This window comes from Rhinichthys klamathensis, unplaced genomic scaffold (assembly GCF_029890125.1).
Source record: "Rhinichthys klamathensis goyatoka isolate OS25496 unplaced genomic scaffold, OSU_Roscu_1.1 h1tg000105l_1, whole genome shotgun sequence".
Lineage (NCBI taxonomy): Eukaryota > Metazoa > Chordata > Actinopteri > Cypriniformes > Leuciscidae > Rhinichthys > Rhinichthys klamathensis.
The window spans coordinates 1,799,867-1,826,068 of record NW_026606644.1 but is presented as its reverse complement, the minus strand read 5'-3'; the positions used below and the strand labels follow the sequence as shown (position 1 = coordinate 1,826,068).

At 37.2% G+C, this 26,202-nt stretch overlaps 2 protein-coding genes across 2 annotated transcripts; both read left to right on the top strand.

Annotated features, from left to right (window-relative positions):
• Positions 1 to 1,055: 1,055 nt before the first annotated feature.
• Positions 1,056 to 6,327, top strand: klf6b (Kruppel like factor 6b). Its single transcript, XM_056253502.1, has 4 exons — positions 1,056 to 1,507; positions 2,891 to 3,356; positions 5,766 to 5,889; positions 5,974 to 6,327. The coding sequence occupies exons 1-4, from the start codon at positions 1,406 to 1,408 to the stop codon at positions 6,023 to 6,025; spliced, it is 744 nt and encodes a 247-aa protein (XP_056109477.1). The 5' UTR covers positions 1,056 to 1,405; the 3' UTR covers positions 6,026 to 6,327.
• Positions 6,328 to 9,794: 3,467 nt separating this feature from the next.
• On the top strand, positions 9,795 to 24,872 carry pitrm1 (pitrilysin metallopeptidase 1). Its single transcript, XM_056253491.1, has 27 exons — positions 9,795 to 10,007; positions 10,239 to 10,338; positions 10,801 to 10,907; positions 11,025 to 11,176; positions 11,258 to 11,372; positions 11,459 to 11,555; positions 12,623 to 12,783; positions 12,871 to 12,997; positions 13,092 to 13,180; positions 13,569 to 13,697; positions 13,781 to 13,894; positions 15,024 to 15,120; positions 16,113 to 16,247; positions 16,705 to 16,843; positions 16,922 to 17,038; positions 17,115 to 17,244; positions 20,037 to 20,157; positions 20,376 to 20,452; positions 20,560 to 20,725; positions 20,822 to 20,922; positions 21,339 to 21,459; positions 22,052 to 22,102; positions 22,188 to 22,300; positions 22,987 to 23,112; positions 23,285 to 23,430; positions 23,647 to 23,749; positions 24,565 to 24,872. The coding sequence occupies exons 1-27, from the start codon at positions 9,961 to 9,963 to the stop codon at positions 24,656 to 24,658; spliced, it is 3,075 nt and encodes a 1,024-aa protein (XP_056109466.1). The 5' UTR covers positions 9,795 to 9,960; the 3' UTR covers positions 24,659 to 24,872.
• The last annotated feature ends 1,330 nt before the right edge of the window (positions 24,873 to 26,202 follow it).

Genomic DNA, 26,202 nt, shown 5'->3' with positions numbered 1-26,202 from the left:
GGCCACTCAATCGCGACTTACTGTCAGTACTATCAGTTACAACAGCCTACAGTTTGCTAGCTATGCCTTCGACACGGAAATGTGTAGGCTACTACCTGGATGCGATCATGTACAAAACAGATCGGTGTCTTTATTTAAATTTCCTGAAAACGATCACATCAAGAAGAGGTGGATTAATTTTGTTGAAGAGCCAACCTTGATGTAGAGCTGAGGATCACCGCCAACACCCGCCTCTGTAGCGATCATTTTACACGGGATAGTTTTATAAACTTTCGTCGGAGACAACTGGGATTCACTGATAATCCGCTGTTACTGGTGAATGGGGCCGAACCGACTATCTCCCGCCTCGGCCTTCATCTCCCCGTCCCGAAAGCAGTATCACAAATATCAGCGTCGGCTGCTTTCCCGCGAGTGGGCGTGGTTTCAGCGCAGCCAGCGGACACGCCCCTAGCGTTTGAGAGCAGAGAATACTGCTCATTTTTTCAAAATTTTGATAGCTTATTTTATGTACTTGCCGGCTTTTTTATCATTCAAATTTGGCTGGGTGGCTAATAACACATTTTTTTGTGGTGTGACAACCTCAGAACACATACTTAATTTTGACTTTACAGGGACTTTAAATTTTTTAAGTGCTTTCATGTCAGCAATAATCTGCTGCGTGTCTCCTTTAAAAAGAGTATTCCAAATACTTAGTAATACAGTATTCTGTAATACAATAAAGTAGCCTATACAATTCTTGAATTACAACCATTTAAGTTTGGATAGTGCATAAAACAGTTAAGAGGATGTAGCATTATTTTCAGATCATCCATGTCCTATGCACAACTTGCACGATATTTTAATAATACTTTTGCATGATTTTTAAGTCTCAGCCCTCCAAAACGTCTTCTTTCAACCTTCTTGTACGTATCAGGAAAATGCTTTAGCAGACAGATAGCTCTTATTAAATTTGGTTAACAGTAAAAAAAAAAGTTGCACCAGTTTAAATATGAAAGCAGCAAGTGTAGAAATGCCTACCACAAATATTACTTCCTCAAATGAAAAGAGTAGGCCTATGTTTATATACTTCCCCAGAAATAGCGCCAACTACAACCCACCAATCATCACCCAGAGAGACACACCGATAACCAATGACACACCCAGTGGGTGGAGTCGAAACGGTGGGCGCGGCACTAGCAGAAGCCTCTGATTGGTCCGCTCACCGCTGGTGACGACGCTCAACGTGTTTCGCTTGTTTTGAAATGGGAAGTTTGCAACTTTGCAAAGTGTGCAGCGCTTCTGTGCAGCCGATCGTCCGCTAAAGAGAAACAAGCTGTTGCCTTCCCTCCGCGCATGAAGACACGGTGGGAAAGCGCCTTTTCCAGGATTCCCAGCTGGGTTTGACAGATCTGCGCGTGGGAGGGATATGGATGTGATTCCCATGTGCAGTATTTTCCAGGAGCTGCAGAGTGTCCTTGACACGGGATACCTGTCCGCACTGCCATCTTTGGAGGAGTACTGGCAACAGGTACTGTAAAGTTTAAACAACCTGTTTTATTTTTCGAATACTTTGATCAAACATGGGAGTAATAAAAGCAAAGAAGCGATATAATATCGGATTTTTTTTTGTATATAACATTTTCTACGCTTATTATTGCAACTAAATGAAAATAATAACTAATAAATTATTATCTATCCGACTTTAAGTGATTTTAATTTAGCAGTCAAAACGAATGACTTTTCTTTTTACCAGTAGGCCTATAAAAGAACATTTTCTCGTTCTACAGTGTGAGTATATTTTGAAAGATGTGAGTGATTGTGCTCTATATATACGCACATACTGTTCAAAAGTTTTTAGTTTTTGGGGGGGAATTTGTCTCATGCTCTTATTATGGCTGCATTTATTTTATAAAAAAACAAACAAACAGTAGTATCATGAAATATGATTACAATTTACAATAACAGTTCTATTTGAATACATATTAAAATGTAATTTAATCCTCCGATGGTAAAGAATTTTCAGCGTTATTACTCCAGTCTTCAGAGTCACGTGATCCTTCAGAAATCATTCTAAATGCTGATTTGCTGCTCGAGAAACATTTCTTATTACTATAAATGTTGAAAACAGTTGAGCTGCTTCATACTTTTGTGGAAATCGTGAAACATTTTACAAAGAAAAAAACAAAATAGTTAAAAAGAATATTATTTATTTGTAATGGATTTTCTTTGTATCATAAATGTTTTTCCTGATCAATTTAATGCAATTTCTTTTTTTCTTTTTTAAAAATGAAATCTTACTGACCCCAAACTGTTGAACTGTAAATAACTTTGATATAAAATTACAGACATAAGAGGCTTGTCATACTTTTTACTCTAGTGAAGATCTCTCAAGGTAGGTTTAATAACTTTTTATATAGTTTACATACAGACATATGTCTTAAAGTCTTAGCTACAAAGAATGTGGCATGCAAAAAATAAAATCCTGTCATCATTTACTCATGCTCATGTAATTACAGACCAGATATTCAGATTTGTTGAATCTCAGAGGCATTCTTCTCCAAAACACTCCGAAAATTGCCAAAAAAGTATCACGTGAGGAATAAACAGAAATTGAATACATTATTGACTGATAGTTGAGTATGGACTATATGGTAACTTTGTCATTTTTAGAGCTTTTATACTCTTTAGTATAGAAAAGAGCACCTCTGAAATTCTGCTAAACCTCACATTTAGTGTTCCACAGAAGTCATGCAGGTGAAAAAAATTATTACAGGATTTCATTTTAGAATTTTCCGTTTCGTTTTAGAATTTTTCATTTGGAATGTTCACCTTTTGTTATGCTATTAAATGCATATAGTGCATGTTTTCCTGTTGGCGTTTGCGTCACTGATTGCCCTTTTCTCTCTTACAGACTTGTCTTGAGCTTGAGCGCTATCTGCAGAACGAGCCCTACGTCTCTGCAGCTGATCTGAGATCAGTGTGTGAGTGTGACGATCTGTGGAACCAGTTTCTGCGGTGCTGTGGGACTGAAGCCAGCTCGTCCCCTCCAGAAGCTTCCGGCCCCAGTCAGGACGGGATGTCTACGGCTTCCCATTCGTCAGTCGGCAGCTGTGAGAAGATCATTGGCTCTCCTGATGCGCTTACACACCCACTGGATCAGCAGCATGTCACCACACACACACCCCCGACGCCACCCTCCTCGCCCTCCCTCGCTCTTTTGGAGGTTAAAGAAGAGGCAGAGGAGGCGAGAGGGGAAGAGGTCAAAGGTGAGGGGTTATCCGAAGGACGAAGGAGAGCTCATCGATGTTACTTCAACGGTTGCAGGAAGGTGTACACCAAGAGCTCTCACCTGAAAGCGCATCAACGGACACACACCGGTAAGCAGTTTCTATGTGAGGGTCTATAATCCTACCTGTATTTTGACTTACTGTTGTCACAACAGTTTTCTCAGCTTTGGGAAACAAAACTTCTCTCATTCGGATCGTGCTGAATGTCACTCCGATAAATCTGCCATACAAAGCATTTTTTAAATTACATTTTTTATTCCGAATCCTGTAAAGCCTACTGGCTAATATTTTAATACACAAATGATCCACGCATGCATGATCACAACTTTGCTGAAAATCCTGTTGCACACAAACTGCTACGTGCCTTCTGTCATCTGATTGACAGTTTATACTTTGGCAAATAAAAAGGCCTTTTAGTATCATTTAAAAAATGTCCACCATCAGGTCACACCCTCTGTGAAATCAAATATTTAATGATTTTTTTATAAAGCAAATGTAAGAATAACTTATTGTTATTAATATTTCAATATTAACACTTATTAACTGGACTGAAGCAACCTAGGTATACTAGATTATCCATACATAATTTCCTAGAAAAATCATGTTAAAATATGAGTATCAAATATGATACATCAGGTTTTTGAGGAACATTTTGTACATCTCTTAATCATCATTGTATTGCATTACATCATGTTTTGCCCCAGAATAAAACAGACTACAACTACAGAGCTTTGATCACAAAATGTATAGAGATATTTATGTGCATTTTATGTTAGTAGTCTGCTATACTGTTATTGAGATCTCATTGTTTTACATTACAAGCTAATTTAATCTTACTTTTTGGCCATAAATATCAGCAGCTGCACCAAATTGCATATTTATGTTCAATTTGGACCTCAAATTTAGGTGTTTTTTTCTTTCTCAAGTATGAGCTTCATATTCTCACTATATTATGCTATTTGAACCTTAAAAGTCTGATGTTTCAAGTATGATACGCAACAAAAAACACACATGCGAAAGTTTCTAATATTCTGTCTGAAGGTTCGAACAGTTTACTGAAATGACGAACAATATGCACAGTGTCCGTTGATTCCCATGTGGCGCTGCCATTGCATAATGTTCATTTTTTTTTATATTTAGTACGCAGACCTCCTCCTCTGGAGCCGAATGCTTGAAGAGTGTGTAAATGTGGTTTGGTGACTCCCTACATTCTTGGAATGCTCATTCTTAATGATGCTGTCTGTCACACACTCTAGGAACATAGATTACAACACTGTATCCACACTGTTCATCTTGAATGCAATCTCAAAGAATGTTTGCAAAACTGACTGACTTCCCTAAAAACTAATAAAGATCATAAAGAAACCCAGATCAAAGCTCACCATGTAGACGTGGGCTTGTGGCTAAGTATGTGCTTTTCTTTTTATCCTTTGTTGGTTTTTAAATGTCCTCTAAATACACAAATTGACAAAAGCCTAAAAATAAAACCCTCAAAGAATCGGTGACACCACAACAATGTGTAATACATCTTTAAAAATAACGGTTCCAAAAGGCGTTTTTTTGCAACGATGCCATAGAAGAAAAATGTTTCATTCCCCAAAGACCCTTTCACTGAACAGTTCTTAAAAGACTCATTTTTTTATTAATGTGAAGAACTAAAAGAACGACTTATATCACTATAAAGAACACACACTTCGAATTTTAACGACTTAAGCGATGCTTCTCCAGACACCTTTTTATAGTTTTTCTTGATTTGTCATAATAACTTCCACAACTAATCTTTCCTCATCTCTATTTGATAGTTAACTCTTTCTTTCTTTCGTTTTAGTTAAGTTGCCAGCCACTGCAAGCGTTTTTGATAAATTTCTCAATTTTCATGGCTCCCAGAATATTTTGTTGTCTGAATATCTGAGCATCTGTTTTATTCTAGCTTCATAACGATGATCAAAACATGGATGGAGTAAATCGAGTCTATCAACACCCCTAATGCCTGCACAGTCCTATATAGCTCATCCTGGGTCAACATTTCTTTCAGTAACATTTGCCAGTTTTGATATGCTGTTGAATGTTGATGCGTTTTCTCACAAATGACGGACATTTCCATCAAAGGCGGGGAAAGAGTTAATATACATGAGAATCGGTGCTACGGTCCAATGAGATTTCAGTGTGGGCTGAGCTACCTAGAACAACACCATAATTAGAAACAAAGATAATGACAAAATGTACAGGATTGCTTACATTAAATATACCACTTGTGTATTTATTCCATCACGTCACATGACATGCAGGTTAAAAATATAATATTTCAATTCAATGTTTTACTTTGTTTTATTTTATAAATGATATTTTTATGAACCAAGTCATTATTAGCTTTTCATCAACAACTCATGGACACCATTTTGGGAGTCCCTGAATTGACCTTTGTGTGATGTTATGTTGAAAATAAGACCTTCAGCACTAAATATTGAGTATTGTTGTGTGTTTGCTCGCCCCCTGCAGGTGAGAAGCCGTACAGGTGTTCGTGGGACGGCTGCGAGTGGTGCTTCGCTCGAAGTGATGAACTGACAAGGCACTTCAGAAAACACACTGGAGCGAAACCCTTCAAATGCAGCCACTGCGACAGGTGACCGCGAGTGTGTGTGTGTGATCGGACACAGTGTTTCAAACACAGATTTTTGAGCTATATGTAATCATTATCTTCTTTCAGGCGTTTCTCTCGTTCTGATCATCTGGCTCTCCACATGAAGCGACACATCTGAACGAGAGGAGTAAGGGACAGACGCACTGGTACAGCACAATAGTGAACAGAATCTGTGTGTGAGAATCCCAAAGACCAGCACAACTGGTTTTCTATGTATTCACTGAGTGTCAGTGTTGCACTTTCTTGCCAATTATATGCTTTCAGCAAAAGGGACATAGATTTTGTTCCCATGCTGGTGACATTTGACTTGTTGATTCAAGTTATATATGATTTAAGTATCCATATATTTGCAGGCTTTGCAAATTGCAGTATATTCATTTCACTCTCCTTTATAAAAATAAAATCTTGGTCCACACAGAACATGTGCCATTTTACCATAGTAAACTCTGCCTGCTTTTCAATTCTGCACTAAAAATGATCCACACCACAAAAACTACAGTTTATATTTTGTAGAAATTATATTTAAAAATAAAGAAACTGCACCAAAGGCGTTACTATAGTATAAGATAAGCTTTATTTTGTATAACTTTTAAAAGTGAAGTAACACTTTACACACTGAAAACTCTGCTTTATTGTAGAGCTGAGATGTTTTTATCCAGAGCAGCTATGTGTCCATGTAGTTGATAAGAATACATATTTGAGATGAATAAAAGTGTGTATTGCTGTTTATTACGACTATCGTCTATAGTTTGCGAATGACCTGCTTCATCCAGCAGTTACAGGTTCGTTAATTGTGCTGATATTACTGGTAATAAAACCTTTTTAACCACTAAAGCAACAAAATTGCTAAGGACTAAGAATTTCATATTAGTGCCTTAAAATCACGCTCTTGAGCTGAAATATGAATCATTTATCAATTATTATTTTGGCCAGTTAAAGTTCAATTTTGGCCTAGAAATGTTGGATGAAAGTGGAAAATCCAATAATAATTTTGTGTCATAAAGAGTAGATTGTCTGAATTGTGTTATTGAATGATTGTTACCCAGAGAGAAGAACTGGATTTGCCACTGTGGATGCTGTAATGTTGTGGTTTTAAAAGAAGCATCAGGAACTTTCACTGGCAGTTTTCTGGTTACTTTGAGCCCAGATTGACATGATGTTGGCGGAGCTCCTCAGATGGAGCTCTAGCATTTGTTGTCCAGATGTTTAAAGCCCTGCAGGTGTTACAGAGACAAGGGTGTTCACTCACAGGGAATGATAATATGAAAGCTATTCTGGAATTCACAATATCTTCAGGGGAATTTAATATACACTGCAATATTATTCCTTAAAGGAGTAGGCCTAGTTCACTTTAAAATGAAACTTAGCCCATGATTTACTCACCCTCAAGCCATCCTAGGTGTATCTTTCAGACGAATACAATCGGAGTTATATTAATAAACACCCTGACGCTTCTGAGCTTTATAATGGCATTGGATTGCAACCATCAGATTGAAGGTCAAAAAATGCATCCATCCATCATAGAAGAACTCCACACGGCTCTGGGGGGTTAAGGCCTTTGTGTAAGAAAAATATTCATATTTAAAACTTTATAAAGTAAAATAACTAGCTTCCGGCCAAACGAACATATCCGATTTAAGTTATAAAGCGCAACTTACACAGCTTGTGACGTCAGATGTAGCGTAGTGCGTCATGGCGTAGTGTAAATATCAGCAGTACGTCGCATTACTTGCATAATTGCTTTACACTTAAGTCGGATCCGTATGTTCGGAAGCTAGTTATTTTACCTTATAAAGTTTTAAATACGCAATGTTTTGCTTCAGAATGCCTTCATTAACCCCCAGAGCCGTGTGGATTTCTTTTATGATGGATGGATGGATGCACTTTTTTGAGCTTCAATCTGATGGTTGCAATCCAATGCCATTATAAAGCTCGGAAGCATCAGGGTATTTATTAGTATAACTCCGTTTGTATTCGTCTGGAAGAATAAAGTCATATAAGCCTAGGAGTAAATCCTGGGCTAATTTTCACTTTAAAGTGAACTACTCCTTTAAAAATACTTTGTGCATATTAAGATTTTTAAGGGTTATGAGCTAAACAATTTAACAAACATTTTACGTTTGGTTCATGCTATTTGAACAATAGTTTGAAATTTGAGTTTGAAATGTCCACAATTTCCTGTACCATGATCATTAACATGACATTTGTAACCTTTCAAATATCTCTGCCTAGAGGGTCTGATGTGATGCTTTTGTTTTTATAATGAAAATGGTACTTTTTGTTTGCCTTGTATTGTTGTTTTCTTTGTTAAAAGCATATATATGTAAATATATATGAAGCAACAATATAGTGTAACATTTTTATTATATCTTTGTAAATACATTTTATACTACAACAATAATAAATAAATGATTTTTATAAACCTGTTTTGTAGTTTCTTTATTATACAATCAGTAAAACATTACACATTAGATTCTCATTCTTACAGGCCTAGACTGCTGCACTTCATGCATTATAGATAAAAGAGGGATCCTGTATCAGAGACAACAATAAAGATCCACAGGACTGTGTGGAAACAGTAGACAAAGACTCTTCTGGAACATTGTGTACGCCAAAATATGATGCACTTTGTTCAATGTTACAATAAATGTTACTGCAAGTTCATGGGAGTGTTTTACAGACTTGTTCCTCTACATGAACTTAAAACAGATGCTCTACAGACCCACCCTCACACACAAACACTGGGAAAGAAACTTTCAAATTCTGACTTAATTACGCCTTTAGTTCTGTAGTTTAATAACATTTTAGTTCTGAAAAGAAAACAACAACAAAAATGTTTTATAACATAAACATTCAGATTTATTAATATGCGGAAAACGTTACATTCAAAACAAATCTGCAATACTTAAATTATAAATGGACTACTATGTAATAGGCTATGTAAGTTGTTATAAGATGACAAGCGCAGATTCTAATTAATTTATTTGCAGAAAATGCTCAATTCAGTGCAAATCTGCAGTAATTATATGCATTACATGTTAAATGTGCTTCTTCTAATGTAATAAAGATGTGTGTACACTCACACACGAATATAAACAGAGTAAATCCCCTTCAAATAAAGATCGTTTCAATTACATCATGGCGACATAAAGAATTTGTCACTGAATAATTCATTAAAGAGATTTGTTTAGAAACGATCCTTCATCCAGTAATGAAACAAGTGAAGACATTCATTCAAACCGATTTAAAAAATAAATAAAATAATTCAAATGAATTCAATATTTTTAAAATAGACTGCAGCAATTAACATTGTCAGAATTACACACTATAAAAAAAAAATAAAAAAAAACGTGATTCTCAATTTATCCAGACAAGGGTTACAGGCTGTTGTAACTTACAGCTTTAGTTACAGTGGGAACGATGATTTTAGTGACTATGGAATTTGGGAAGAAACCAAATTCTTTGTATGGAAAATGACCTCTAGGAACAACCATATCAGTTTAAAACTTTCAAATATTTAACCCTAATGTTTAACTCCCTATGCCCAAAAAGATTATTTTGAAGCTCCCTCCTTTTCTAAGTACTTGACCCCTGTGTTTAAACAGCGTGACCCTTGTTTCCCTGTTTCTACTGACATCTGCTGGTCATTTTAGGAAGTGTGGTAAAAATGGAATAAGAATGGTAAAATATTTAAAAACCACGCATCATGCGGTCTCCTTTATCTTAAAAGTTATATAAACTGCATTTTATAGGCTCACATTATTTATGCATAAATATTTTTTTGTATTATTTTTTTTTTTTTGTATTATTATTATTATAGCCCATACTTTTATTTTGCAGCAGCAGTGGCTCTTCGTGTTGCAGCCGTTGCAGCCGGTTAAGGTCGCGTCTAGTGCGCATGCGCTGTGAACAGCATGCCATGGGACATGGAAGGAGAAGGACAGAGCTATAATCGTAACGGAAACATGAATCTAGGAACTCACATGCGTTTAAACCTTTAACTTAACTCATAATCACAGTAGTTATTAGAGACCGTGGATTTAAGCATCTAAAATGTTTCGTAAAACTAAGACAATCATTACGAAACTCAAAAATTTGAGGTGAGTAAATGCTACACGGCTCGGTTGAATTAAACTTCTGTCCTTCGGTTTCAGACATCCGCGTGATCTGATTTAGGCCGTTATTCATATTTTAATTGTGATTAATTTCTCATTTCAGGTCTTTTTTATTACCTGTCATCATGTGTATAGGTATAACTTTGACGTGTATGATGTAAGCCACTGAGAAAAGCTCAGTCATGCTGATTAGTCTGATGAATGAGTGGTTTGTAGTGGTTTGCAGGGTTCATGGAGGACCAGAGGCAGCTCTGCTGTAGAGAGAGCACTGCAGTACACAGTGGGACAGAAGATCCACGGATTCACTGTCCAAGAGGTAAAAAAAGAGAGTAAACAAATCATGAAAATACATGTGCTTGTATTGTTTCTGTTTCATCACATACAGCGAAGCAGGGGTTCTTAAACCTTCTCATTTTGATAGCTTCTAAAAAAAAACTAAGACAAGATTCAACCAAGATCCATTCCATTGTTTAAATTAAAACTACAATCACTGTAATGCACAACTCTAGTGATTTGCTTTAGTTAGTAAAGCCTTACAAATGAAATAATAGTCAGAAAACATTGGTGCAAACTGCAAAAATATGCAATTTGGTGCAGATGTTGTTGTTTATATGGCCAGAAAAGTTAGATGAAATTCTGATAGCTTGTAATGTAAATCAATGAAATTCTTAACACAGTGTAGTGGCAGACTACTTACATAAAATGCATATAAATGTTAGGTGACATTTTGTATGGATGTCAAGGTGACCTTGTGCTAACATCGATTGTGTTTTATTAGGTTACGGCTGTGCCGGATTTGTTTCTGACGGCCGTTAAACTCTCCCATGATGCCACGGGAGCTCAGTATCTTCACGCTGCCCGAGACGATTCCAACAACCTCTTCAGGTACAGTCTGTCTGCGTCTGATCGAGTCTGATATGCTGAAACATCTGAGGATTTTCATTTGAACACCATTAAATGCCCAGATTATGTCCACACTCCTCTGCATGTGTGTTATTGTAGTGTGCAGTTTCGTACCACGCCGAGGGACAGCACCGGTGTTCCTCACATTCTGGAGCACACGGTTCTGTGTGGCTCTCAGCGCTTCCCCTGTAGAGACCCCTTCTTTAAGATGCTCAATCGCTCTCTCTCCACCTTTATGAACGCCTTCACAGGTACTTCCCGATGTGTGTTTGTGCTTAAGTCAGTGTATGTGTGTGATTTGATTGTCTCATTATGTCAATCTCTTTCCCCAGCGAGTGATTACACAATGTATCCGTTCTCAACTCAGAATGCCAAAGACTTCCAGAACCTTCTGTCAGTCTATCTGGATGCTGTTTTTTTCCCTTGTCTCAGAGAACTGGACTTCTGGTAAAGGCCATAACTCAGATAATGTAATTAATGGAACATAAATTGGTTTTGAAAGGGATTTTATGTTTGTTTTTTTGTTTTTCCAGGCAGGAGGGCTGGAGGCTGGAGCACGAGACCCCCACAGACCCCTCGAGTCGTGTGGTGTTCAAGGGTGTGGTGTTCAATGAGATGAAGGGAGTGTTTGTAAGGAAACTCCTCTGTGCTCATCTGATTAAACAAAAATATAGTAGTAATATATAGAAGTAATATGTAAAGAGATGCAAGGATGATGCACTACAACCTCATACACTACCTTTTAAAAGTTTGGGGTCAGCAAGATTTTTTTTTATTCATTATACAGATGCATTAAATTAATCAAAGGTGACAGTAAAGACATTTTATAATAATTTTTTCATCAGAGAATCCGGGAAAAAAAAAAATGTTATCATGGTTTCCACAAAAATATGAAGCAGCACAACTGTTTTCAACATCGATAATAATAAGAAAAGTTTTTTTTGAGCAGCACATCAGCATACTAGAATTATTTCTGAAGGATCATTTAACTCTGAAGTAATGATGCTGAAAATTCAGCTTTGCATCACAGGAATAAATTAGTTTATTTTTTTAATATATTAAAATAGAAAATCGTTTTTAAAATTGTAATAATGTTTCACAATATTGCTGTTTTTACTGTATTTTTGATTGAATAAATGTAGCTTGAGCATAAGATGAACATAAGAGACTTCTTTCAAAAATATAGATAAATCTACCAACCCCAAACTTTTGAATGGTAGTGTAGGTAGCGGCCAATATTATATTACATAAAGGGATAATTCACACATCATTTACTCACCCTCAAGTTGTTCCAAACCTGTATGAATTTCTTTCTTCTGCTGAACACAAAAGAAGATACTTTAAAGAATGTCGGTAACCGAACAGTTGATTGGCCCCAATGACTTCCATAGTATGGGGAAATAATTGTTTGGTTTTCTTCAAAATATCATCTTTTGTGTTCAGCAGAAAAAAAGATATTCATACAGGTTTGGAACAACTTGATGGTGAGTAAATATGATAATTTGTAAATGATAAATATCTGCATATGCCAATATATGTCATCAGTGCATCCTTAAATATGTATAATAAGCTTCATAATGCACACATCCATATTCTGAATATATCTGTCCATAATTACAAATAGCATTTGAGTTTCTTATGATGTTATAATTATTTAGACTAACCAATGTTTCTGTTACTGTTGTGTGTGTGTGTAGTCAGATAATGCTCAGCTATACGCTCAGCACCTGCAGAATAAACTCCTGCCGGATCACACATACTCTGTTGTGTCTGGAGGGGAACCGCTGGCCATCCCTGACCTGACCTGGGAACAGCTCAGACACTTCCACGCCACACACTACCACCCCAGCAATGCACGGTACACACATTAAACACTAGGACTCACTAAAGGAATGTGTGCAAAAAGCAGACAATACTCATTGCCTGCTCTGCGTGTTTATTGCAGGTTCTTCACATACGGGGACTTACCGTTGGAGCAGCACCTACAGCAGATAGAGGAAGAGGCTCTGTCTAAATTTGAGAGAACAGAACCCAACACTGCAGTTCCTCCCCAAATGCTCTGGGACAAACCTGTACGTTACACAATACACATCAGACGGACCTGTAAAATGAACACATTCAATTCAAGTTTGTGAGTTTTGTTCATTGTTCAATGTTTGTGCTCAGAGAGCGGATCAAGTGACTTGCCGGCCTGACGCACTGGTTCCTGACCCCATGAAACAAAACACACTCTGCATGAGTTATCTGCTGGGAGAGTGAGTGGACAAATACTTAGTTTCTTTTCATTTCTAGCGTTGTCACAATAAAAAATGAGTAATAAAATTAAAAACAAAGAATCACAATAAAGGGAACATAACAAGTGTCATTTACATAGCAAGACTTACATAGCACGTCCATTGCCTTGGTTATCCCAACATCAAACATCGTAATTTCAGATTCAGTCCTGCGTTTTAAAATGGTCATCACTCCCAAAACTTTGCAGTTTGTACTTAGCAGTAATATGAAAAATAAAACTTTTTTTTTTTTCAAATTATGAATGGGTATTGAAAGCGAGCAAAGTAGTAGTTCCGGGACTTTTGACTACACTAGTCATTTAATTTTTTCAAGTATACCTCTCTATCCTCATGTCTATGTGTGTTTCAGCATCACTGACACGTTTGAGTCGTTCACTCTGAGCCTCCTCTCCTCTCTGATGATCTCTGGTCCAAACTCTCCCTTCTACAAAGCCCTGATCGAGCCCAATATCGGTTCAGACTTCTCCTCTTCAGTGGGGTACGTTGTTTGACAAGACTTTAAAATCACTTCCTCTCTCTGATGAGTGAGAGTGGAGCTTTATAAATGTGTGATTCGTGCAGGTTTGACGGCAGCACTAGACAAGCGTCCTTCACCATCGGTCTTCAAGGCATAGCGGAGGCCGACGCTGAGGCGGTCAAGCACATCATTGCCCAAACCATCGATGACATCATTGCGTGAGTATAGATTGGATGACTGTTTTATTGCCTTACTACTAGGGATGCTCATATTGACCGTTTAACCGTTAACCGAAAGTAAAAAAATTGACCGATTAATACTATCAGTTAAACGGTTTAAGTTATTTATTTTTTATTTTTTTATTTATTTAGTTTGCTGCATGGTTAAAAAAAATACTATATAGCCTATATTTGTAAACTCACTGGGCGCGTCGACACGCGCAACCGCACGTGCCTAGAGACATATTTCACTGAGCAAGCAAAATGAAGCGAGCGAGCGAAAAGAAGTAGCCTACTGTGTGGGACCATCTCGACAGAAAGGGCGACGAAGTTACTTGCAAAATATGCTACGCGGTATTCAAATACAGCAGTAGTTACAAGTTAAATGCAAATATATCTTGCGAAGCAAACATCCACAAGCAAATGAAAGTCGCTTCACGAAGCTGGCCATTCTAGCGAGACGTTATCTCTGTATTCCCGGGACATCTGTGCCATCGGATCATGTGTTTTCGGCCGCGGGTCGAACTCAACAGGCTGCGCTCCAGACTAACCCCACATCATGTAGACATGTTACTTTTTTAAATAAAAACTAGACAATATGTGGATTGAGGTAGGCCTGCTATTTTTATTTGACGAAAAAACTTAGTCTGGAGGGGGAAAATTGCATTTTTTTCAAAGCTTCAAACGGATTCAGTGTTTTCTTTTTGTCATCTTAATTTGTTAACTATTTAAGAAATAAAATAAAGAAAAAACATAAAATAGGCCTACACTATTTTATGTTTTTTATTTATTTTATTTTATTCTGTTGTCACTGTCAAGTGCGTGAAAATTGAATGTGAATCCAGGTTCTGTTGTTGATCTGCTCTGCTGTTTGCACGTTAAAATAAACCTGTGGGGGGAAAAACGGGTCACAGACACTCAATTTTATTTTTATTTAAATTAATAGGCTATTATAATCTTATCAGTTAACGGTTAATAATCGGATAACGAGTGTCGGTTGTCGGTCGGGAAAATTAACCGAAATGAGCATCCCTACTTACTACAATAAAGAGTTTTAAATGAAATCAAGCTTTTGCTGAGTCTTCACTCAGTTTTGACTGAGAGAATCTGAATTTGCTTTGATTTTCAGAACTGGTTTTGAAGAGGAGCAGATTGAAGCTCTGCTGCATAAAATTGAGATTCAGATGAAACATCAGTCCACCAGCTTCGGCCTTGCGCTCACTTCAGTGAGTAAACTCTCTCACACACACGCACACGTGTACTTGTATTTTCTATTGCTACTTTTATTGAATGTATAGAAAAGGACAAGAATGTTTTCTGCAGAATGTTAACATAACTGTGGCGAGCAGGTCGAGGGACGTGAGAGAACGGCGCGAGGCCGGTGTCGTTCATCATTAATCACGCCACCGGCCTCGCGCCGTTCTCTCACGTCCCTCGACCTCGTCCTGCTCGCCACAATAACATTGGTTAACATGTCAAAACACACGGGCTCTGACAACTGCTGTTGTTCTTAAAGGGACAGTTCATCAAAAAATATTTAAATTCAGTTACTCTTGTTCATTTCAAATCCTTCAGTTCTCTCCATCTGCGAAAAGCCAAGCCAATGTTGATTCTTGGCTTATTACAAGCTTTGTCACTTGTTCTTTTTGCCTCTCCTCAGTTCTTCTCTTTTTTTAAACAAGGTTGGAGATTTAGCATGCTCCATATTAACCCTCCTCACTCTTTGTGACAAATAACCTATGTCACTCCCACACCATATACACACGTCAAAGTAGCCGGAGCAACTTCTTTCAATTTACGGATATGAGACATGCACGGGAGAGTGACATATATATGCAATTACCCGCAAAAACCATCCCGGCAGTTCTAAAATATGAACAATTATAATAGGCTTATATTAGTGTAATAGTGAATCAGGGTAAGACAAAAACACGTTTTGAAAGAAGGATGGATGATGGATTGACTCTTTAGTTAGATTTAGTTAATTTTGAACAAAACAAAAAGTTGGATAGTGTACCTTTTTATTTTAGTTTTTTTTATTATATTTATGAACGTCAGTATGTGTTGTTGGGTTTTTTTGTACAAGTTAGTATGTTTTTAGGAGATTTTACTAGATTTTTCTATTTGGGTGGAACTTTCAAAAACTTGCTCAACACTTACTGTCTTATTAAAAAAATATAACTTGCATGGCAAACCCCCCTGTCTCTCTGTCTGTCAGTATATTGCATCCTGCTGGAATCATGATGGGGATCCTGTGCAGCTGTTGAAGATCAGTGAGAGTGTGTCCAGATTCCGGCAGTGTTTGAAGGAGAACCCTCGCTACCTTCAGGACAAAGTCCAGCACTACTTTAAGGTGATATTCTTTCTTTAAATCGGTCAGTCAGACTGATTATTCTGCTCCATTGATGATGCTGTGCTTTGTGCATCACATGCTATGCCTTATGCTAATGCTTATCGTGTGCTTAAGCAGCAGTGTTGTTTTTGTTAATAAAAAACTAAATTGATATTAAAACCGCTGTATCAAAGATTAAATGCTAACATAATTGGAATAAATGAAACATTTATTAAGCATGACACAATGTGCTAGATAGCAATAACAACAGGTAATCTAGAGAAATGTAAGCTTGTTTAAATGATATCAGTTAACAATGAACTTTGGCAGCCCTACAATACTAAATCTAAAATAACAACTTAATATATTGAAACCATAATACTATAGGACAAATAGAAAATCAAGTTTTTTTTTTTCTTCATGCATGTTTGTTGCATTAATTTGCTTCAAAAATGTGTCTGTTTTCTGTGTGTTTCAGAATAACACTCATCAATTGACCCTTTCCATGAGTCCTGACGAGAGATTCTTGGAGAAACAGGCTGAAGCTGAGGAACAGAAACTACAGCAGAGGATACAGATCCTCAGCGATGCGGACCGCAAAGACATCTATGAGAAAGGTACGCTCGCGAGACCAGGAAGGACGAGAATTATTAGTATCATTCTGTTGCAGAGATTAAACCTGGTTGTTGTTTCAGGTTTGCAGCTGTTGGCTGCTCAGAGCACAACTCAAGACGCTTCCTGTCTACCTGCATTAAAGGTGTCTGACATTGAGCCCATCATTCCCTACACATCTGTACAGCTGGAGAGCGCAGGTAAAATGCACATGCATACCTGTAACAAGCACATTAAACCATTTAAGCCATTTACTATCTCTTTCTGTGTCTGTAGGTGGTGTGGCTGTTCAGTACTGTGAGCAGCCCACCAATGGCATGGTTTATTTCAGAGCCATGTGCAACCTCAACTCCCTCCCTGAAGACCTCAAGATCTACGTTCCTCTGTTCTGCAGCGTCATTACCAAGTAGGAAACCCTTTGAGCTACTTCATCACTTATACATACTGTAATATAGAGTGTACAGTACCCAACATTCAGTCAGACCAGTCTGTGTGTAATATGCTATATATAAAGATCAAAAGTTTGGGGTCAGTAAGATTTTTTTTTTTTTTATGTTTCTGAAAGAAGTCTCTTATGCACACCAAGGCTGTATTTATTTGATGTAATGCAATAATGCATTAACAACAGTAATATTGTGAAATATTGTTACAATTTAAAGGGGACCTATTATGCCCCTTTTCACAAGATGTAAAATAAGTCTCTGATGTCCCCAGAGTGTGTATGTGAAGTTTTAGCTCAAAATACCCCACAGATAATTTTTTACAGCATGTTTAAATCGTCATTTTTGGGGGCTGAGAAAAACACCGTTTTAGTGTGTCTCCTTTAAATGCTAATGAGCTGCTGGTTCACAGCACAGGGGGCGGAGCCTAACCAGCTTGCGCTCAGTGAACAATCTCAACTCACGGAAAGATGATAATATCAAAACAGAAACTCACAGTAACGGTGTTCATTTCGACTCGGACAATAATGCCTACAGAGTCAGAGAATATATGTTGTATGGAGTTGGAACAGGTATAGTTTAGTTTAATTACGGTTATGTGTCATTGATTGATAGCCCTTATTAATACTAGCCTGCTGTAGGACCATGTCTGAATGATGACACACAAAATATACTGATGAGTTTAATAAAGTTTATTGTGTGTCACACAAAAGAATAAGCGTCAGTTTTACTCCAGAAAATCACTGTAAGAGCTGAGTAAACACAGTATATGAAGTGCGTAGGTGCGAAAACAAATTTCGGTTGAGTTGAGGGAGCATTTTTCAAAGACAAAATGAACCCACCTCTTCTTCAGCGGGTGGCTTAGATTTCAGGAGTAAATAGAGCGAGCTATGTGAATGAATACATCCAGCCACAACACCTTCAACGCTTGGGAGACATTCTCATTAGTGGAGCAATGGCGGATGTGTACAACTTGCTGTGAACTCGATCAGGGCGGGGCTCTAAGTTAAAACGGTAATGTCTGTCAACACTCGTGGGCGGGGCCTGTGGCTGTTGTGACGTCACTAAAGCCGCATTCTGAAAACAGGACGTTGGGAGACACTGCTTATGATTTATGGGGATTTAAAAAAAAGGAGTGAGTGGATTTTTATCACTGTAGGGTGGTTGTGTACTAGGGTTGGGTACCGAAACTCGGTGCCAATAGGGAACCGGTTCCGACGTAAACGGTAGTAACCAGACCGAATAAGAACGAAAATTTCGGTGCCTGATTTCGGTGCCTAATTTCATTAGGCACACACGCGCGCGCACACACACACACACACACAAGGTCTCTCGCTCGCTCTCTCTCCGCCGTGCGTGTGCTACATGGTGCTGCACAGTTTGGAGCACAGTTTCTTCTGTCTCGCATGCGCGCTCTTTCTCACAAGGTTTGGCTGCATTTCACGTGTAAAATTACGTGTCAGAACGCCCTCTGGGTGTGCCGATCTGCCGATAGTCTGCATCCCATATAGAATCAAGCCAATTCATTGGCTGATAGCGCGGGCGCCGCATCGACGCACTTACGTCGTCATACTATGTTGGCGCGCGCGCGCCATCTGCTCCTCAGATTTCTCTGCCGAAAAAGGACAATAGTATCCAGCTGGTCGGCAGCGCGAGGAGCTTGGCTGCGTCCCGTTCCCTATTGAGGGATATGTTACACCAGTAACCAGAGATGTTCTCTTTCATAGGTTCACTCAGCGCTGCGTAGCTAAGAAGCAGTGGATTTGTAGGCTGCTGTATCACGTGCCGTTTGAACTGACGCACAGCGATCTGTCACATTTCAAAGAGCCAAAAACGTTATTTATTGTGTGAATCTCGTAAAAATATTGACAGAATCTGACAGCTGTGGATTTGTTCCATATCAAAAGTAACCTTCTCTGTCTTGTCTGTCAGTGTCCTCTTTGTCCGCGATTTTTCTGTGTGAAAAGGGTCATTTGCGTGAGTCTCACGGTCAATGCGTGAGAGTTGGCAGCTCTGCCTGTTAGTAATCTCTATTAATCTCCAGTATTATTACATTGTTTGATACAATATTGTTTCATTTGATATTATGTAAATATGAATTTTTATTTTATATTGGTTTTATTATTACCATATGTTACTTGTATTTATATTGTTTAAAGATTTAAGTTAATATTGTGTCCAGTTTGGCCCTGTAAATTAAAGGGTATTATTTTTTTGATAAAGTGTGTGCGGTTTCATTTTCTTAAGTACCGATTTAAGAACCGTTTAAGCACCGGAACCGTTTAAAAAATACCGAGTAGGTACTGGAATCGGATAAAACCCAAACGATACCCAACCCTATTGTGTACACACACTGCCAACACACATTTATGTCCAAACAAAAGTGAAATTTGCATAATAGGTCCCCTTTAAAGTAACTGTTTTCTGTTTGAAATATACTTTAATAGTCATGATCCTTCAGAAATCATTATAATATGCTGATTTGCTGCTCAAAAAAACATTTCTTATTATTATTATCAGTTGAAAATTGTATGATGCTTTTTTTATGAATAGAATGTTCAAAAGAACAGCATTTATTTGGAATAGAAATCTTTTGTAACATTAGAAATGTCTTTGTCACTTTTGATCAGTTTAATGCATCCTTGCACAATAAAAGTATTAATTTCTTTAAAAAACAACATCAACAAATCTTGCTGACCCCAAACTACTTGGTGAGTAGTGTAAGTACATAACTGATGTAATGCTGATGTAATCTCAGGTTAGGCAGTGGGGAGCTGAATTATCGTCAGCAGGCCCAGCGTATTGAGCTGAAGACTGGAGGCATGTCTGTATCTCCACAGATCATTCCAGACACTGAGGATCTGGATCTGTACGAGCAGGTATCACTCTTTCTTCCTCATCTGTCATGTGAATTTATATAAATATGATGCTCTTTTGTTTGCAAGTGCATTGAGGTAGAGCTTAAAGCTCAGAACTGGTAGCCAGAAGCTTGAAGGTTTGAAACCACATTTTCTGGATATTTTCTTTTTGCGGATATTTGAACTTGCTTTGGAGTGAGTGTGCAATCAATGCTCATGTCTTTATTTGTGTTTTTTAGGGTATTATCCTGTCTTCTTCCTGTCTGGAACGGAATCTACCGGACATGCTTCAGCTGTGGAGTGACATATTTAACTGGTTAGTCTTGTTGATAGAGACCTTTTCTCTTTTTTCTCTTAAATGTATCTTTAAATCTCTGTGCAAGTATAATTATTTTAAACCGAGTTTGCCCTGCACATCTCCAGCCCTCGTTTTGATGACGAGGAGCGTCTGCGTGTGCTGGTCATGAGGTCAGCTCAAGAGCTGTCCAATGGCATCTCGTACTCCGGTCACATGTACGCAATGACACGGGCGGCTCGATCCCTCACCCCCACAGCAGACCTGCAGGAGACCTTCAGCGGGATGGACCAGGTGAGTGATGATGAGACATCCTGATGTTGTTCTCCAGCCTTTGAGGGATTCAAAAAGAATGAATTGTTTCGTAAATTTATGATGTTTCAATTTTAGGTCAAGTTTATGAAAAGAATCGCTGAGATGACTGATCTGACTTCAGTTTTGAGGAAACTTCCCCGGATAAAGAGACACCTTTTTAATCCTGAGAACATGAGGTAAATGTTCATGTCACCACAGTACTTGACAATAAATGTAGCATTAAATAAGCTAATGCAATAAGCCATTTTGTATTAGTGATTTTACCAATTTGAGGATATTTTGGGGTATTTTAGAGTATTTACTTTGGTGAAATCATGCATGGCCTCAAAAGGCTGATAATTTTATTAGGGCAGTGCCAGAAGCAATATGACAAAAGATGCGTTATGAATTATTTAACACTTATTATTAATAATAACCAATATTAAACAAGAAAGTCATCATTAAAATTCATTTTTAGACAATGTAGAACTACAGTGTATTCATATAACATGAAAAGTAAAAATACAATTAAATTATTTACTATAAATTTCTTTGTACAATTGACTGATTTACTCATTTGAATTTAAACGTGATTATGATGTCATCATTTCAGGTGTGCCGTGAACGCCACTCCCCAGAAAATGTCCGATGCAGCTGTTGAAGTGGAGAGGTTTATGGGGAATATAGCAGCAAACAGGAAGGAGCGCAAACCTGTCAGACCAACCATTGTGGAGGTGAGAAGCCATTCTTTTTTTTTTTTTTTTTATAGAAGACAGTATTTCACAATTAAATAAGCTTAATATTCCTGTAGCTCTAATGGTGGAGCATGGCACTAGAAATGGTCATGGCTTCAAATCCCAGGAAATTCATGAACTGATAAAAATGTGCTTTAAATGCAAGTCACTTTAGGTAAAAGCGTCTGCCATATGCATAGATGTAATATAGTAGAGTGTTGCGCTAGCAACATCAATGTTGTGGGTTCAATTCCCAGGGAATATGTGAACTGATTAATGTACACTTTGGATAATCCAAAAATGTTTTTAAAAAAAAGATTTTTCTATAGCAGCTTTATAGAGAATATAGTGCTTTAAACACCCAGTGAACGAGTTAAAGGTGAAGGGTTTTAGCTATCCTTGAAATCTTGTATATTGCAAAGACAGAGGGATGAGCATTTTTAATAAATAATAGGGTTTTTATCCTCCCAAAACTAGATCAAAAAAGGATTTGGCTCAAAAGAACAATTCATTCACGAATCTGATATCATGAATTTGTTGTGTTTAGATGAGTAAATCTGACCGTTTTGATTGGTTTGTTTATCCCCTATAGAGAGCATTAGATCCTAGTGCTGGATCAGCTGTGAGTCGTAAACTCATCTCAGTAAGTGCATTTTTACAACATAACAGCAACATTCACATGTCATCCATCGGTTGCATTCTCACTGATCTCCCCTTCATCCTACCAGGAGCCTCATTTTAAACCCTGTCAGATGAAGACGTACTTCCAGCTTCCGTTTACTGTGAACTTTCTCAGTGAGTGTGTGCGCACGGTCCCGTTCACACATGCCGATTACGCCAGGTACAACAAACACACTCATGCACTTCTGTAAAAAGATGGTCATTTTGCTCACTCAGAACTGCACTAATTAAAACACACCCTTCACCATACCTAGAGATTGCCATGGTTTTATTTCAGTTAGCCTAATAGCTGGTTGGATTTGCATTGAGAGATGATCTTATGGAAAGTACCCCATGCCAATCTCTAGGTATGGTGAAGGATACAGGATGTGATGTGGGGCTATTTTAATTCCAACTTTATCAGGATGCATAGTATCCTGGATCCATGAAATAACTGGCCTTTAAAAATAAAAATCTGCCTGCCTCTATGGGTATTTAGCATAGGGGGTGTCCTGACTTATGCACCCTGTATTTTAAGGAAGAACATTTATTTATTTACGATACATTATTCATTCACAAAGAAAACTGGTGTCCTTAAAGGTTGGAGTTTTGCTCATTTTTTTTAAGGCATTATGATTTTTTTTATTCCTCTTTTTAGTCAACTTTAGCATGGGTGTGTTCACTTAAGCTAAGCACTGTATGGCTGTCTACATTTGTTAATTTTCAAATGATAATCCATCAAGCTTTTGCATTTAATTAAATGGCGGCATTTGTGATTTTATAATTAGACTGTCAAATCGCTATTACAGTTTTATTTTGATTGATCATGCACTCATTTACATTTTGCCATCTGTCTGTCTCTCTCAGTCTGTGTATTTTAGGAAGGTTGATGACTGCTAAGTTCCTCCATGGAGAGATCCGAGAAAAGGGCGGGGCTTATGGAGGCGGGGCCAGAATGGGAGGAGGCGGCCTGTTCTCATTTTATTCCTATAGGTGTGTATGATGCATTTCATTAGATCTGACACAATGTTCTGTTTAGTGTGTATTCTTTATATATACCTGTGTGTGTTTATATCTATCTATCTATCCTTCTATCTATCTACATATATATAATGTGCCAAGTTGAGTTCTGTTCTATTATCTGGTTGTCTTGGCAATCTCTCAGAGATCCAAACTCCACCCAGACGTTGTCGGCTTTCCGTGGCGGAGTAGAGTGGGCACGAGCGGGAAGGTTTACCCAGCAGGATATCGACGAGGCCAAGCTCTCAGTTTTCTCTGCCGTTGATGCACCTGTTGCTCCCTCAGATAAGGGTCAGTCATTAGAGCACATCCTGAATGGTCTTTTGATGCTGAAGGATGTTTTAGTTTCTTTCTGTGTAATTTTGCTGTAGTTGGATTTAATTTACATTCTTGAATCTGTGGATATATGGTGTGAATGTTCAGGTGTGTAGGAATGTTTTTGTGTTTGAGTTTGTGTTTTTGGATATTTGTTTTCTGGTTCACAAGGACCTTGTAATTGTGCTGCAGGTTTGGGGCGTTTTTTAAACGGCATTACAGACGAAATGAAGCAAAGATACAGAGAGAGACTGTTCGCTGTGACCGACAAAAACCTAATTGACGTCGCTGGCAGGTAATGAGACATTAATGTACAGTAGTGTCCAAAAGTGATGTCAGGGGGGATGTTTGTTTTTATCACCCAGCAAAATACATTTCAAATACAAGGGAAAAACAGGGTTCCAAAGGGTCCTTGAAATCCTTGACAGTTTGTGAATCTGAAAAAAAAAAAAAAAATCAAGGCCCTGGAAATATATAGATACAGGTCCTTGAAAGTGCTTGAATGTATTTTGTGCAAGGAGTTTTCTGGAAAAAAATCCATATTATTTGTATTTTATAAAAATAATATAAATATTTATATTAATATTTTGCCAACACTTCATGGCCTATCATGCATACTATCTTGCTTGATTTACGTTAGTTACGCGCATTACCCGTTGCGTTAAGTGTTTCCCGCGTGAGGTACTTCGTGTTGTATGTTGCCATGACGTTCACATGCGCACGAAACTACTACGATACCTCAACGTTTGTTGTTGGACACAACAAATGTGTCACCACATTAAGTCCTTGAATTTGAGGGTATTGGACCTGGAAAGTCCTTGAAAGGTCCTTGAATTTAAAGTTCACCAAGGTGTGGGAACCCTGGAAAAACACTAAACTTGGCTAAGGTATTTATCTGACAAAAGTATTTGGCAAAAAAGGCAAATTACAGAGAAAAAAAAAAACATAAAAAGTGAGGATGTCGATTATCTTAGGCTGGACATCATTTAATTTGAAATAATAAATTAACTTATTAAAAATAATATTTATGCTTGAGTGCTGGTGTGATATTTTTATTTGTATAATATCATATTTACCTATTTTTAACATATTTTTATTGATTTTTTACAGGTATCTAGGTATCGGCCAGCAGACATGTGGAGTGGCTATTTTAGGCCCGGAAAATGAAAGCATCAGAAAAGACCCGTCCTGGGTGGTCAAATAGACATTTTTCCCTCTGTTCTTATTATTAGGATTGTGAAAGACACACACTCCTGGATCACGCACAAATCGACAGTGTTTTCCTTATTACAGGAGTCATCTTGATGAACTGAAGTGCTCCTAAACAGTGAAGTGCTGAAAGTACCCGAATTAAAGTACCTCTTATTAGGCCAGCAAATCTACTTTTGTTTACACTGCAGATTGTTTATGGTGGACTCCATGTTTTTATAACAAGGTCAAAAACAGCTCATATAATAAGTGTAGTTTGAGTCTGAGACTTATAAAATAGAAAATGATTATTTATGAGATGTATAGAATTATAATAAATGTGACCATGTTTAATGGAAAACCTTTTCTATTAAAAAAGAGTTACAAAAATTTGAATCCTGTTTTTTTAAATATATACACTACCGTTCAAAAGTTTGGGGTCGGTACGATTTTAAATACTTTTAAAAGAATTCTCTTCTGCTAACCATGGCTGCGCTTAATTGATTAAAAATACAACAAAAATCAGTTAGTATTAAATATTATTCCAGTGTAAATCAGCTGTTTTCTGTGTGAATATATAGTAAAGTGTAATTTATTCCTGTGATCAAAGCTGAATTTTCAGCATCACCAGTGTCAGTGTCTTCAGTGTCAAATGATCCTTCACAAATCAGTATAATATGAGGATTTGATGCTCAAGAAACATTTATTATTATTATCAATATTGAAACAGTTGTTGGTCTGTCAGTTGTACAGTTTTTTTTTTTTTTTTTTTTTGATTCTTTGATGAATAGGAAGTTCAAAAGAACAGCATTTGTTTGAAATAGAATCTTTTGTAACATTATAAATGTCTTTACTGTCCTTGATAATTAAAAGTATTGATTTCTTTCCTCCAAAAAATAAAATTCTCACTGACCCCAAACTTTTGAACGGTAGTGTGTATATATATATATATTAAAGCCTTATCCATTTTTTTTTACGTTTTTTCTTTTTTCATAGTTATGGTACGAAACTTGGTAAAAGGTTAAATGGTCCTGAAAATAATAGTCACACGTATTGTTCAAGGTCATAAATGGCCGAAGTGTAAATGAATGGGAGGAGAATTTTATCTAGTGGAAACTTTTGGTACTGCGTCCAAATCCAAAACAAATCTTACTGAAAGCTACATTTTTTGAGATATCAAGCAATAATTTGGAACACAACTTTAGATTTATGGATTTGATTTTATAGTTTTTTTAATGTTTTGAAGTAAAACATGTTTTTGAAGATATAAATATTTTTAAATTTGATACGAAATATAAGTATTTTTATGCATTTTTCCCAAATAGACTTCTATAACTTTTTAGTTTAACTTTTTTCACTTCAGCAATAATCTGCCAAGTGTCTTTAAATAGAGAACAAATTTATGTCTGTACTCCAAAGCATTCAAGAATTATGAGAGTTTAATTTGGAAATTTATTTTTTAGGTGGCCAACATGAATGGATCATAACTATTGCAGAAATGTAATTTAGTACCATAAAATACAAAAATATTAAAGAACATTTTCAAACTAAAATATAGTA